Genomic DNA, 15135 nt, shown 5'->3' with positions numbered 1-15135 from the left:
CGGGGACTGTGTGTAGGTTTGGAGGGACCTATTTGGGGAAAAGACACAGGGCCGAAGGCTGCTGTGGCGGGATGTCCCTTCGCCCTGCCCCACTTATACCACTGCGCGGTTCCAAGGCACCTCTACTGGCGCCCTCCCGCCGGGCTGCATGGCGACGGGTGACCGCCAGGGGCCGCTGCCTTGGGTCCCCGGTGCCCCCGCCCCTCTCCATTGGCCTTTGTTGCCGTCGGAGCGCCCCGCTTGACTCGTTCCGGTCCGCCCCCTGGGCCCGGCGGTCGCGCCTGCGCACTGGCAGCTGGCCGGGCGCTCGCAGTGGGAGCTGCTGCAGGCTCCGCGGCGGCGGCGGCAACGGAGGCTGCGGGGGCGGCGGCGCGAGCGGCCGGGCTTGGTAGGGGAGCCGAGCCCGGCCCGGGAACCCGAGCAGCGAGAGTGCGGGGTACCTAGGCCCCTCACGCTGGACTTCACAGTCTCCGGGCCGCCTGACCTCCGCACGGGTATATGGGATGGAAGCGGGACCCTCGGGAGCAGGTAAGGGCCCCCAGGAGGGGGAACGGTGCATGCTCCAAGGACTGGGGGATCCCGCATGAAAAGCGTGGTTTCCAAGTCATGGAAGCGCTCCTGAGTGAGGAGAAGGGCTCTCCCACGATGGGGGCCCAGTTTGAAGGAGGCTGTGTGCAGTTCCGGGGGAGAACCATGTGAAGAGAGCCCTGAGATGGGGGCTGTTTGTCCAAGGAGGCTGTATACAGTCCTGCGGGTTGGAAGTAATCTGGGAGAAGGGCCTGCACGCACGGAAGGACTCCCAGACATCCGTGGAGGCCTACGGAGAGGCCCGGCAGGTGGCAGGGGACGGGCTCCAGGTGTCCAGGAGAGGAGGGGGCGACACAGATGGGCCTGGAGCTACTGCATGCCGGGGGCGGGGGCTCCGCTGGGCTGGAATAGGCTAATGTCTCTTGGGATAAGGCGCCAGAGCTGGACTGTGAGCTCCGCCCTACCGGGCCTGACGCGAGGGCGAGGGTCAGGGGGCGGTGGGTGGGGACCCAGTCCCGGGATTCCCCCCCGTGGGTCTGGGGAGTCGGAGCGGAGACTCCAGAGCATGCGCGGAGGTGGCAGCTGGAAGGGGCTGCCCGACGTGGTGGGGGCGTGGCTGTCCGAATACCCCCACCTCTCCACACCCCCCACCCCCCGCCCCGTTTGGCTTGGAAAAAGGAGCGCGCTGATGGGGTGCATTCTCTCTTAGGTTATGCTGGCAGAGTGCAAATGGTTATGGTCCCCTCCCCCATTTTAGGGGCTCTTACACTTGGCCCTCAGTCACAGTTTGCTAAGAATGGGTTGAGGGAAGCTGCCAAAGTGCATTTTTCTGCCACAGGAAAGACTGGGACCGAAGCAATGGGTTCTGGGGGTGGGTCCTCCTGAAGATAGGCCTTAGGAAAGGTATTGGTTACGGAGGAATCAAGGACAGGGCAGGGGCTACCTGGAAGGAGTTGTCTGCTTGGTTTGCAAGTTTCTGCTCCAATATTGAGTAGTGATGGGGGCTTTTAATCCAAAGATTTTCCATTGAATTGTCTGTTAAGGTTACACTCTACATTTATAACATTTATTCTAATATTTATTAATATTTTCATGGCTCCTATCTTCCACTGGATATCTTTCCGTTTTCCTCTCCCCACTCCCCAGAAACTGTCAGGGCTGTCTTTAGAGCCAAGACCTAAACCCTACAAACAAGTTGGAGGATGGGGGAGTTTATAGCCTTCATCCTGGTGAGGCCTAGGTGATAGCCTTAACTTCTTATTTGCAGGCAATGAGGAGGAAAAGACATAGGAACAGAGGATAAACTGAGGCAGGATTGCCTCAAGAAAACTGGAGTCCTTAGGATGGGCTGTGGGGTGGTGATACCTCTTGTGTCTTAAGTGTCTTACCCTGTGATGGGACGAGGAGCCTAGACCTGGGAATCCTTCAGGTCGTCTCTCACCACTTCCTTACATTTGGTCTGGGGATGGGAATCAAATTTCCATTTAGGCCATGAACTTCATTACTTTCCTAGTGGAATTATTTTGTTTTTTTGTAGCAGACCTAACTCCCTCCCACCCTCCCAAGGAAATAGCTCCTACGACCTCACTCAAGTTATCCATTTAGTGATCTCTAAGTACTTAGTGACTGTTTTCCCTCTTAACAACCAACCTTGTATAGACTGTGTAGTCCTAAGGATAAGCGCAGGGAGCAACTGACTTGAGTACTTCCTCTCTGTCAGGACCCTCTCTCCATCCCAGGAACTCCTGTTTTTCAAGGCTGGGGACTATTTCCAACAACCCATGAACTAGAGTAGTGGGGTAGGTCATTGAGGTCCACATGGATTGCTGGTTGCTGGTACCCATTCTAGACTAATGATTTTTATCCTGATGAATTCCTAATAGGCTCTGGAGTGATGAAAAATTGACTTTTTAAAAATTTGTTACAAAAAATAAGCTTCTAGGAAAGGAGCTAGAACCTGCTGTTTGGAGTCAGCCAAAGCCTTGGGAAAAGCCGAATAGGACAGGCTTTGCCTCAGTAAAGGGTATAATTGAGATTCAGTCTGGAAGCTGCAAATTGAGGGACCCCATAACTGCCTCCTTCCTAGGCCTGGACTGTTCTCTTGTAAGAAGTTAGAGTGGTGTTCCAAGGTGGCCTGAGGACATAATACACGAAACTAAAGCGTTGTGTAAAAAACAACAACAAAAAACCCCCAAAAAACTAAAGCATTGTTGCTAGCCTTACTGCGCTTATGCCCACGTCTGCCTTCTGTGCTCAGGTGTGTTCCAAGCACATACAGTGGACTGGGTGCTCCCTGAGGGTAGAAGCAGTGTCTGGTTTATTTGTAGAACTAGCAAGTGCCTAGTGTATAGGCCCTGGCACAGAATACATGTTTATTAATTAAATCAAATCACATTCAAGTGTGAACATAAATGGTTAAGCACGTATGTGGATATTTAATAAAGTGTATACTCACATGGAGCAGATCCTTTTTGGAGAGATTGGCTTGTTAGTCTTTGCTTGCACACCAGCTAACCTAACCTAACCTAACCTTGAATTTATGTCTTTTGAATAGGCAGTCTGGCTCCTTGGGAGGTGTGTGGGCCTCAGAACTGCAAGAAAGGAATCCTGAGCCAGGGTTTTCAGCTCTGTTACTTTTCCTTCTCTGGGCTCCTTGGGGATGGGGGAGGGGGAGTGTCCTTTTCAGGGCCCCTCCCTCCTTGCTTTTGTCTGAAGAGAAGGGCCCCGCCCCTTTCCCCCTAGGCCCAAGCTTTGTCTTCTGTGCTGGGGCCCTCATCTGCATCACAAAGTGGCCGTCTGTCCCTGTCTGGGTCTGTAGGGAAGTGTCTCCCTTTCTCAGACTAAAAGCTGGGGTAAGGGGGGCGGAGAGGAGACTGTGCTGTTGTTAGGCTTTCAGGGGGATGTAATGGGAGAGAGGTTCCTGCTTCCTGCTGTCTTTCCTAGTTTGGAGATGAAGTGGGGGTGTGGGCTCCCCTGTTTTCCCAAAGCCTCTTTGGAGAGGAAGGTGCTCTAAGGCTATGTGTGGTATGTAGTCGGGTTTCTGGGGAAGAGAAGGCTTTGAGGCTAGAGTGTCTGTCCCATCCCCCATCATTTCTAACTAGCCCCCCAGCTCTAGGAGTTATCTTTCTCCCAAGGCCCCAAATGATTATTCAGTCTGGGAGGGGAAGAAGGTGAATGAAATATAAGAACTTGGGGAGGGAAAGGATGTCTCTTACTGGCTACACCCACAAACGTGCATGTTTGTCTTTGTGTAGTGTTTATAATTGTTTCTGGGCAATTGCAGGTGTTCGTGTGTTTGTGTGCTGTGTGTGCTTGTGTGTTTTTGTGGTGTGTCTATGGATATGTTTGTTCATTCATTTCATATCAGTATGTTGAATACTTCCTGTGTGTGTGTCAGACACTGGAGATTAAGCAGTGACCAAGGCAGATATAGTCCCTGCCTTTGAAGAACTCAGTCTAGGGCAGTGAAGGATATGTGTGTAAGTGTAAATTGCCAAGGTCTAAGTGTGTGTTTGGATGTGTGTGATGGGGATGTGTGTCTGTCTGTCCGTGAGCTTGTGTGCAATTTCTGTCCAGCACTTTCTGAGGTAGGCAGCCAGGTGCTAGTAGATAGGTTTTCCCTTCCCCGTGTAGCTGAGTTCTGAAGACCTTTTCCATCCAGGCTGGGCCTTCATTTCCCTGTCTGCAGAGTGGGACTGGGCTTGGACAGGTGGTTAGAGGGAAACAGAGCAGCTTAGCTCTGGGAAGCTGCCCCTCCCATGAATGGTTCTGACCTCTTCCTGACCCCCAGCTGAGGATATGCCCCATCCCCCCAGCTTGTCTGACCGTGAAAGCAGAAGTCTGATAATGGGAGGTTCTGGGCTGGTTTATCCCTCTCTTCTCCCACCTGGGCTAGTTCTCTACTGCCAAGAACAATAGTAGCATATTATTCCCTTTTTTTTCTCTCTTCCCCCCAAGCTAGAAAATAAGACTGGAGACAGCAGCCAGACTGGCAAAAGAGGGTAAAGTAGCTGGATCTGGCCTTACCCTATCCCTTTCCCAAGGGCCTCCTCTGTCTTGAAATTGATCTCTTCTGCTGCTGTCTGGACCTTCTGTGTGGAAGGATCTGTGGGGCATGGAGAGAATCTTGTGTTCTTCCCAGAGCCAGTGTCTCTTCTCCAGCATTCTAATTGCCACCTCTTCTTCCCGAACCCGTTAGTTCTTTCTTTATTCAAGCTTTTTTTTTTTTATCATTGTCTCCCCAGTTGCTGCTTTGTTTCCTCCTGCCTGAGCTTCCAACCCTAACCTCTTTTGCCCCACCCCTTGACTCCAGCCTTCTCTTTCTCCTGGCCTTTTTCTATTGTGACCTCCAGCTCTGTCCTCTTCTCCAACCCCCTTTCTCTTTTCCTTAGTCTCCAAACTCTATCCTTTGAGCCTTTTCTCTTTTTCCCTGTCTCCAACTCTCGCCATTCAGTTGCCTTAATTCTGCCTCAAACACTGACCCTGCCCTCTCCAGCCTGGCCTTGTCTGGATCTTCTTCCTGCCCACCTATAAAGGAACATCAAGGTTATGCCATTTTGTATTCAGCATGGTGGCGAATGGAGTGAGCATCTGGCTGGCAGAGAATAGAAATTCTTGGTCTGCTAGTTACCTGGTGGAGGCAAGTGTCTTACTCTAGTAGAAGAAAGAAAGGGTTTTGTTACTAGGAGCCAGATTTAGTCTCTCTGCTTAACATGCAATAGGAACTTATTATATATTAACTTAATGAATTAAAAATAGACAATAAGGATAATTTTCCTAACTGGAGAGAGATTAAAAAAGAAAAAAGAAAAAAAACACAGATGAGCTTGAGATGTCCCCTGGAAGCCCTTGGCTGGGCTGGGTAGCAGGAAAGAGGCATTCTCTATACTCTCGTGTTCCTGTTCTGGGAGGCCTTGTTCCTTCTCTGATAAGAGTAGTTAGGAGATTGCCAGACTTTACCCTCACCAGCCTCTTTGTCTTGTAGCTGCGGGCGCTTACCTGCCCCCCCTGCAGCAGGTGTTCCAGGCACCTCGCCGGCCTGGCATTGGCACTGTGGGGAAACCAATCAAGCTCCTGGCCAATTACTTTGAGGTGGACATCCCTAAGATCGACGTGTACCACTACGAGGTGGACATCAAGCCGGATAAGTGTCCCCGTAGAGTCAACCGGTAAGTGATGCACACCTAAGCCACCAAATCTGAAAGACACCAACCTTGAAAGAGGGGCCAGAAAGGTAAAAGAAAAACCAGTAGAGGGTAGTATCACCAAATCTAACGAAGTTTTTGAACAGGAGATGCCACGTAGGGTAAATGCTGAAAAATAGTCCAATTGGACTTCGCTATTGGAAGATTATTAGTGGCTTTTGCCAGAGCAATTTCAGCAGAAAGTAGTTGAGCTAGTTAATCTAACTACATTGAGTTAAGAAATAAGTACAGTACCTACTACATTTCAATATTAGTTGAATGAATAAAGAGTTTTAAAGAATGAGATATGGGTATGTTTGCAGATTAAGGAGAAGGAGCTAGTAAAGAGGGAGAGGTTAAAGGTATGGGACAGAGGGGAGAAATGAATGGGATGTCCTTGATGAGGCAGAAGGACAGAGGGGAGAAATGAATGGGATGTCCTTGATGAGGCAGAAGGACATTGTAGGATGCACAGTTGGAGGGATTAGCCTTATTTAGAGGAAGTGATATTTCCTTTTTTTTTTTTTTTTTGAGAGGGAGTTTTGCTCTTGTTTTGTTTTTGAGAGGGAGTTTTGCTCTTGCCCAGGCTGGAGTGCAATGGCGCGATCTCAACTCACTGCAACCTCCGTCTTCCAGCTTTAAGCTATTCTCCTGGCTCAGCCTCATGAGTAACTGGGATTACAGGCATCTGCCACCATGCCTGGCTAATTTTTTTGTATTTTTAGTAGAGACGGAGTTTCACCATGTTGGCCAGGCTGGTCTCTTAACTCCTGACCCCAGGTGACCTGCCCACTTTGGCCTCGCAAAGTGCTGGGATTACAGGCGTGAGCCACTGTGCCCGGCCTCTGTGATATTTCTTTAATTAATTTTATTATTTGAAAACTATATGTATAATATTAAAAAATTCAAATATTTCAAAAAGAATAATAGTGAAATATGTCTCCTTACTATCCTGGTCTCTAGTCCCCCAGTACCATTAATTATTACCTTTTTTTCTTTTTGAGACGGAGTCTCCCTCTGTCGCCCAAGCTGGAGTGCAGTGGCGCCATCTCAGATCACTGCACCCTCTGCCTCCTAGGTTCAGGCAATTCTCGTGCCTCTGCCTCCCGAGTAGCTGGGATGACAGGCAAACGATTCTCCTGCCTCAGCCTCCTGAGTAGCTGGGACTATAGGGGCCCCCCACCATACCCAGCTAATTTTTTGGTATTTTTAGTAGAGACAGGGTTTCACCATGTTGACCAGGCTGGTCTCAAACTCCTAACCTCAAGTGATCTGCCTACCTAGGCCTCCCAAAGTACTGGGATTACAGGCGTGAGCCACCGTGCCTGACCAATTGTTACCATTCTCTTTTTTTTTTGAGACGAGTTTCACTCTGTCATCCAGGCTAGAGTGCAGTGGCGTGATCTCGGCTCACTGCAACCTCTGCCTCCCGGGTTCAAGCGATTTTTCTGCCTCAGCCTCCCTAGTAGCTGGGATTACAGGCACCCACCACCACGCCTGGCTAATTTTTGTATTTTTAGTAGAGACAGGGTTTCACTATGTTGGCCAGGCTGGTCTCAAACTCCTGACCTCAAGCAGTCTGCCCGCCTCAGCCTTCCAAAGTGCTGGGATTACAGGCATGACCCATCATGCCTGGCCAATTGTTAACATTCTTGAATATGCTTCCAGATACTTTTCTACATATATACAGGCATATATGCACATATAACATTTTTAAACGCCCAAAACATAGGGTTCTTTATACATTGTTCTATACTTTGCATTTTTCCACTTAACAATATATTTTTGAAGATATTACATACCAGCGCATATGGATCTGCCTCATTCTTTTGCATAGGTTGAGTGGCTGTAATATAACTTATGTAATAAATCTATTGAGGAACATTTGAGTCTAAATTCTGCTACAAAAATGAAACTGTTGAATATTATTATATATAGATTCATTTTTGCACTCATATGAGTGTATTTGTAGGATAAATTGCTAGGAGTGGGACTGTTGGCCTAATACATTTCAGAGTTTTTAGATATTGCAACTTGTTTTTAAAGGTAAGTTGTATCAACTTATACTCCCATCAATAAGGCATCAGAGTGTCTCTTCCTATACCTGCACCAATCTAATATTTCAGATTTTTTTGATCTTTGGCATTCTGATCTTGGTCTAATTTTAAATTGTATTTTTCTAATAAGTGAAGTTGAATATATTTTCGTATGTTTAAAAATAATGTATGGAAGGGGTATTTTGAGTATAAGAAGAAAGGAGAAAAATTGATGCACACACGTATAAACATGTTTGTGTATATGTCTGGAAACTCGAGGGTGGCCTTGCGTACTATCCTCTGCCTTTTTCAATATTAGAGCTACTTCCTGATAGGAGACAAGTATGGGTTCTGGAGTTAGAGGCCAGTGGAGAAAGTTCTACATAGTCTACATAGTGTAGGAGGGATAGAAGTAATCAGGGACATGAAAAAGATTGCTAGGCAGCACTGAAGCCTAATTGGGATTGAAACCATATGATCACAGTGCTTCTAATGTACCATTTTGAGTTATCCAGTAGTATTCAAGAACTTTGATTTAGAAAGTGTGAAGGTCAGTTGGTCAGATAAACTAGAATTTTGAAGGAATAATGGACACTCTGGGGTCTAAGTTTCAGAGGTCAGGAAGTAAGAGATGGTAATGGAGAAAAAATAGGGTGGTGAGACTAAGTGCTTCAGAGAGATGGAAGAGATGAGATTTTTCTTCCACAGTTTATTCTTATTCCAGTTCACATCTCTTCTACCTTTTTTGCTTATCAGATCTGGGATTAGAGATCTGGGATTAGATTGGAGCAGCCTAGATTCTGTTCCTGATTTTTTTGTTTGGTTTGTTTTAATTTATTTTTTATTTATTTATTTTTTTTTGAGACAGAGTCTCGCTTTATCACCCAGGCTGGAGTGCAGTGGCATGATCTCGGCTCACTGCAACCTCTGCCTCTCAGGCTCAAGTGATCCTCCCACTTCAGCCTCCTGAGTAGCTGGGGCTGTAGGCACACACCACCTTGCCTGACTAATTTTTGTATTTTTTGTAGAGATGGAGTTTCTCCATGTTGCCCAGGCTGATCTCAACCTTGGGAGCTCAAGCGAATTGCCCGCCTTGGCCTCCCAAAGTGCTGGCATTATAGGCATGATCCACTGCACCTGGCCATTCTTTTTTTTTGAGACAGGGTCTCGCTGTGTCCCCCAGGCCGGAGTGCAGTGGTGTGATTATAGCTCACTGTAACCCCAAACTCCCAGCCTCAGGTGATCCTCCTGCCTCAGCCTCCCAAACAACTGGGATTATAGGCACATGCCACCATACCCAGCTAATTACAAACATTTTATTTTTTTGTGGAAGATACGGTCTCACTCTGTTGCCTAGTCTAGCCTTGAGCTCCTAGGCTCAAGTGATCCTCCTGCCTTGGCTGCCCAAAGTACTGGGATTACAGGTGTGAGCCACCATACTTAGCCCTACTCCTGATTGTTGATAGACCCTGGAGTCAAGCTTTTCTCCCTTTAGCCTCCCCCTCTTCTCAGAAGGCACTCACACCACTCTTTCAGGTCCATTAGAGCCTTGGTGATCTGAGGACCAGCAGTGTCACTTAGGAGCATGCTAGAAATGCAGAATTTCAGGCTTCACTCTAGACCTGCTGAATCAGAAGCTACATTTTAATAAAATCTCCAGGTGATTCATAGGAATATTAAAGTTTGAGAAGCACTGTCATAGAGTAGATGTTAGGAGTGAGTATAATAGATGGGACATTGCCTGGACTTTGAATTACTTCCAAAACTTGAAGTGGTGGTAGTCTCTCAGCTTCCACAGGCCACTCCTATCCCCCACAGGGAAGTGGTGGAATACATGGTCCAGCATTTCAAGCCTCAGATCTTTGGTGATCGCAAGCCTGTGTATGATGGAAAGAAGAACATTTACACTGTCACAGCACTGCCCATTGGCAACGAACGGGTAAGGTTGGGAGTCAGGCTAGGCCTGTGTCAGGGGTCTGGGGTAGAACCAAGCTCATGTAAGCCTCTTTGGAGTCTGGTGATCCAGAGATCGTTTTCATCTTTTGTGCTGAGAAAGTATGTTTTAGGGTGAGGGGTGGGTAGGTGCTGATGTTTATTTAGTCTATCATGTGCCTGTCCGTGTCCTAAACAGATTGAGATTAGACTTAAAATAGACCTAAAGGACTTCCTGCTAGGCTGAGAGGTAGTTGAGAGGAACAGAAGCACTGAGCCAAGGTGGCTAGAACCTAAGGGGCTAGACTTACTCTGGATTTTCATTATGAGCCCCTATCAACTTGAAGAACATGTTCTCAGCAAATCTGTGGAGTTGGGGGTCATTCTCGCAGAGCAATGGCAATCCTTCACCCCTTTCTTTCACCCTCCTGAAGGTCGACTTTGAGGTGACAATCCCTGGGGAAGGGAAGGATCGAATCTTTAAGGTCTCCATCAAGTGGCTAGCCATTGTGAGCTGGCGAATGCTGCATGAGGCCCTGGTCAGCGGCCAGATCCCTGTTCCCTTGGAGTCTGTGCAAGCCCTGGATGTGGCCATGAGGCACCTGGCATCCATGAGGTATTGGGTGTAGTTAGTATCTGGGCTACTAGTGTTGGCAGAACTGCTGTCAGGGGAGGAGGGGGAGCACATATTAAGGTCCCACAGAGTGCCATTAAAAAAAAAAAATTATTTGAAGCCCTACCACTTGCCAGGCAAATGTGTATTTATATTTAGATGGTTTAAAGCCCTGGCCCTGAACTTCTTAGATATCTTTGGGCCTCATCCCATCTGTCCCTGCAGGGCAGAGAGAAGGTAGAAACTTGTACAAGGTCAGTCATACAACTAGTAAAGCATCAGAGCTGGCATTAAAGCCCCGGTGTCCTGCCTTTCAGGCCAGGGCTCCTCCGTGCCCAGGATGCCTCACAGGGTGGGGGCCTGTGCCCGAGGGACCAGTTCTCTGCCTGTCCCTGCCAGGTACACCCCTGTGGGCCGCTCCTTCTTCTCACCGCCTGAGGGCTACTACCACCCGCTGGGGGGTGGGCGCGAGGTCTGGTTCGGCTTTCACCAGTCTGTGCGCCCTGCCATGTGGAAGATGATGCTCAACATTGATGGTGAGTGGGGAGAGCTATGGAGCCAGGGGCACCCCAAGTCCAGTGACCACACTCCCAGCCTCATCCCTCCCAGCTCTGCAACCACACTCCTAGTCTAATTCCTACAGCCCTGGCACCCCCTTCCCCCATCCCAATGCCCTTTAAGGAAGAGGGTATAAATTGCTGTGCCTCAATGTATTGTGGAAGACAGAACCTGAGCTGAGCTATCTTTACCCTGTCCCCACAGTCTCAGCCACTGCCTTTTATAAGGCACAGCCAGTGATTGAGTTCATGTGTGAGGTGCTGGACATCAGGAACATAGATGAGCAGCCCAAGCCCCTCACGGACTCTCAGCGCGTTCGCTTCACCAAGGAGATCAAGGGTGAGGACCCAACAGGAGGGGAAGGGAAACAGCGCCACTTTAGCCCTAAGAGGAAATCCCCTTGGGGTATGCTCAGGGGAGAGACCAAGCCTGGGCACATGAGCAACCTATTTTAGCCCTGACAAGCAGTGTGTGTATCTCAGGCCTGAAGGTGGAAGTCACCCACTGTGGACAGATGAAGAGGAAGTACCGCGTGTGTAATGTTACCCGTCGCCCTGCTAGCCATCAGACGTAAGTTGGCAGGGGTGCTGAGTCATACTTTGTTGGTGGAGAAGGGCTGAGATTTAAAACTGACTATCTTTCCCTCCCTCCTTCCCCCACTGGCCTTGAGAATGAGCCTTGGGGACTGGCCCTGTTTTTGAAGATAAGCTGTGGGAATTTGGCATCCTTTCTCAACCTTCTCTGATCTGTTGATACTCTCCCTACCATTTTTACCTTCTTGATCTCCTCGCCTCTTTGGTTCTTTACTTGAGAGCAAGTGTGCTCTCTGATTCCTGTTAGGGTTAGGCAAATGTTAGAATCTCTCTCAAATTATTCTTTCTCTTGAAAAAAGAAAGCGAGGCTCCTGGGCTCCTTGGGGAAGCTGTCATTGATTCCATTCCCATTCTTGACCTTAGGCTATACTGATTATTATGAGTGTCTACTCTGTGTCAGGCTTTATGCTCAACATTGGAAATAAATGAGTCAGATAGTGTCCTGACTTCTGACTTTTGTGGAACTTGCCTTTCAAACCTTTGGCTTCTCTCTTGGAGCCCTGTATGTCCTGTTTTCCCATGAGTGGCAATGCTCAAAGAAGTTGGATAGGATGAAGCAAAGTCTGGGACTTCCTTCCTGCATATCATATTGGGGCCAAATGAAAAAGGAAAAAATCTGAGGCTTCCATGGTTGTGGGTCTAGAGAAGTGGGACTGAATGCTGGGTTATGACACCCCCTTCCTTCCCTTCTTCTGAACAGATTCCCCTTACAGCTGGAGAGTGGACAGACTGTGGAGTGCACAGTGGCACAGTATTTCAAGCAGAAATATAACCTTCAGCTCAAGTATCCCCATCTGCCCTGCCTACAAGTTGGCCAGGAACAAAAGCATACCTACCTTCCCCTAGAGGTGAGATTGCCAAGTAATGGCTGGGGAATAGGCATTGTATATACCTGCATGCTGATCTTCAGATGTCTGTTCTTTGATTTTGAAGTTTGGAAAATTGACATTCTGAGAAGGTATGAGGTAGTTCTCCTGTGAAATAGAGGCCTCATTCTTACCTGCTAAGTTGTTTCCTTATCCCCCATCCTACTCTCATGTTCTTTCAGGGCTGCCAGGCAGAGACAAGCTGAATTTACTGTTTAATAAGTAGTTAGTTCGTAGAGGACAGAGATTTTAGATACCCACACTCATGTTCTCTTAATTTCTCTTCCCCTGTTGTTTAGAGCGGGGATCCTAAGTGACCTGAAGATATAAGTCTACCTTATTCTACACAAACTGGTGATAAATACTACCTATAATGTAAATCATGTTTCTCCAAGGATTAATGTGTTCCTTTTGAAAAAGTTTTAGCCCCAAGATTGTCATACTTTTATAAGTCAGTAGACCTTTGGAATTCTGCAACTAGAGGAGGAATGGTAACTAACGCTAAGTTATAGAATACAAATACAGAATCACTGGGCTATATTTTGTTTGGTATATAACTAGCCAAAATATTGAATGAGAAACTACTGCCTACTGCTTCATTGTCTCGTCCAATGCTACTCAAAAAGTGTGGTCATGTGTACCAATAGGCTAGGCATTACCTGAGTGAGAGCTTGCTTAAAATGCAGATTTCAGGTTCCACCCATACCGACTGAATCAGAATCTTTTTTTTTTTTTTTTTTTTTGAGACGGAATTTCGTTCTTGTTGCCCAGGCTGGAGTGCAGTGGCATGATGTTGGCTCACTGCAACCTCTGCCTCCCGGGTTCAAGTGATTCTCCTGCCTCAGTCTCCTGAGTAGTTGGAATTACAGGCATGCGCCACCACACCCAGCTAATTTTGTATTTTTAGTAGAGACGGGGTTTCTCCATGTTGGTCAGGCTGGTCTCGAACTCCTGACCTCAGGTGATCCGCCCACCTTGGCCTCCCATAGTGCTGGGATTACAGGTGTGAGCCACCATGCCCAGCCAGAATCTGTCCTTTAACAAGATCCAAAGGGAATGTACATTAACGTTGGAGAAGCACTATACTAGACTACCCTCTTTTTCTTTTTTGTTTTTTTGAGACAGAGTCTCGCTGGAGTGCAGTGGCACCATCTCGGCTCACTGTAACCTCCTCAGCCTCCCAGGTTCAAGCAATTCTCATGCCTCAGCCTGCAGTAGCTAGGATTACAGGTGTGCGCCACCGTGCCCAGATAAGTTTTTTTTTGTATTTTTAGTAGAGATGGGGTTTTGCCATGTTGGCCACACTGATCTCCTGGCCTCAAGTGATCTGCCTGCCTCGGCCTCCCAAAGTGCTGGATTACGGGCATGAGCTGCCACGCCTGGCCTACCGTCTTACTTTTATCCAACAGCAGAAGTCAGATAGCCCAGACCAAAGCTCTAGTCTTCTGGTGAGCTTCTAGGATTTCAGAACTAAACTGAGGGAGTTAGGCTGAAGGGAGAAGAGATCCCTAAAACCAAGAACTCTGACTTGGTTAATAGCTACTGATGCACATGAAGGCAACATGTTCTCTGAGGTATAAACAGAGGTCTTTAGGGACAATCTTAGCTAAGTAGATAGTAGGTGATATTTACTGTAAGCAGAGATTTGTTAGCAAATTAACATTATTTCTATTAAAACAATAGTTTCCAAGGGGTATAATTTATGTTATGACTTAGACCTTGATTTCTGTTGTTGCTTACTTAACATATATTTATTGAGCTCCTACTATGTGTCATATACTCTTAGGTGCTAGGAACATGGAGATTAACAAGACAGACAAGGTCCCAGCTGTTATGGAGCTTACATTCTAGAAGGGGGAGATAGACAATAAGTTGACAAACACATAAAGTAGTTTCAGATGGTGATAAGTGCTATAAGAATAATAAAATAGGTTAAGGGGATAGAAGTAAGGGAGGAAGAGGGTAGAGAGCTATTTTAGTTGTTAGGGAAGTCCTCTTTTAGGAGACATTTGAGCTAAGTCCCAAATTATGACATAGAATCAACCTTGTAACAACCTGAGAGAAGAGCCTTCCAGGCAGGAGGAAGTACAAAGGTTCTAAAGCAGAAGAGAATTTGGATCTTTTTGAGGGATAGACAGAAGGCTATGGTGGCTAGAATGTATTGTGTGAGGGGAAAAGCAGTAGGATATGATTCTGCAGAGGGTCAAATAATATAGCCTGTTGAAACCACGTGGCATTTTATTATTGTTTTTTGGAAAAGCTTTATCCAGGTTGGCTGTGTGGCTCATACCTGTAATCCCAGCACTTTGGGAGGTCAAGGCAGGAGGATCGCTTGACTGCAGGTGTGGTGTGGTCCCAGCTACTTGGGAGGCTGAGGTGGAAGCATTGCTTGAACCCAGTGAGCTGTGATTGTGCCACTGGATTCTAGCCTGGGCAATAGAGGGAGACCCTGTCTCAAAAAAAAATAAAAAAACAGCTTTATCGAGATATAATTCACATACCATAAAATTCACCATTTTAAAATGATTAGGTAGTTTTAGTATATTCTCAGAATTGTACAACAGCCCTCACCACTGTCTGATTCCAGAACATATCACTCCTAAAAGAAAGCCTATATTCACTAGCAGTTAAGCACCATTCGTTCTCTCCCCAACAGCCTGTAGTAACCACTAATTTACTTTCAGTCTCTGGATATAGCTATTTTGGACATATCATACATGTGAAATAATACAATATGTGGCCTTTTTTGACTGGCTTCTGTCATTTAGCATAATGTTTTCAAGGTTTATCCTCGTTCCATCAGATGGATATGTCATATTTTGTTAA

At 47.2% G+C, this 15135-nt stretch overlaps 1 protein-coding gene across 3 annotated transcripts in view; it reads left to right on the top strand.

Moving 5' to 3' along the window:
• Positions 1–273: 273 nt before the first annotated feature.
• The window catches only part of LOC101152194 (argonaute RISC component 1), a 41037-nt gene continuing 26175 nt past the window's right edge, over positions 274–15135 (top strand). The window contains exons 1-8 of one of the 3 annotated variants that reach the window (XM_004025450.5): positions 274–528; positions 5513–5696; positions 9566–9686; positions 10114–10295; positions 10692–10828; positions 11055–11189; positions 11333–11420; positions 12144–12291. In XM_004025450.5, coding sequence (XP_004025499.1) covers positions 504–528; positions 5513–5696; positions 9566–9686; positions 10114–10295; positions 10692–10828; positions 11055–11189; positions 11333–11420; positions 12144–12291 — 1020 coding nt within the window. In that variant the 5' untranslated portion in view covers positions 274–503. Of the gene's footprint in view, positions 529–559; positions 3553–5512; positions 5697–9565; positions 9687–10113; positions 10296–10691; positions 10829–11054; positions 11190–11332; positions 11421–12143; positions 12292–15135 lie in introns of those variants that run through there. The other 2 variants (XM_019015244.4, XM_055391666.2) reach the window with 2 other exon arrangements.

This window comes from Gorilla gorilla, chromosome 1 (genome assembly GCF_029281585.2).
Source record: "Gorilla gorilla gorilla isolate KB3781 chromosome 1, NHGRI_mGorGor1-v2.1_pri, whole genome shotgun sequence".
NCBI classification, from domain to species: Eukaryota; Metazoa; Chordata; class Mammalia; order Primates; family Hominidae; genus Gorilla; species Gorilla gorilla.
The sequence above is the reverse complement of the archived record's forward strand: the minus strand, read 5'-3'. Positions and strand labels throughout refer to the sequence as shown.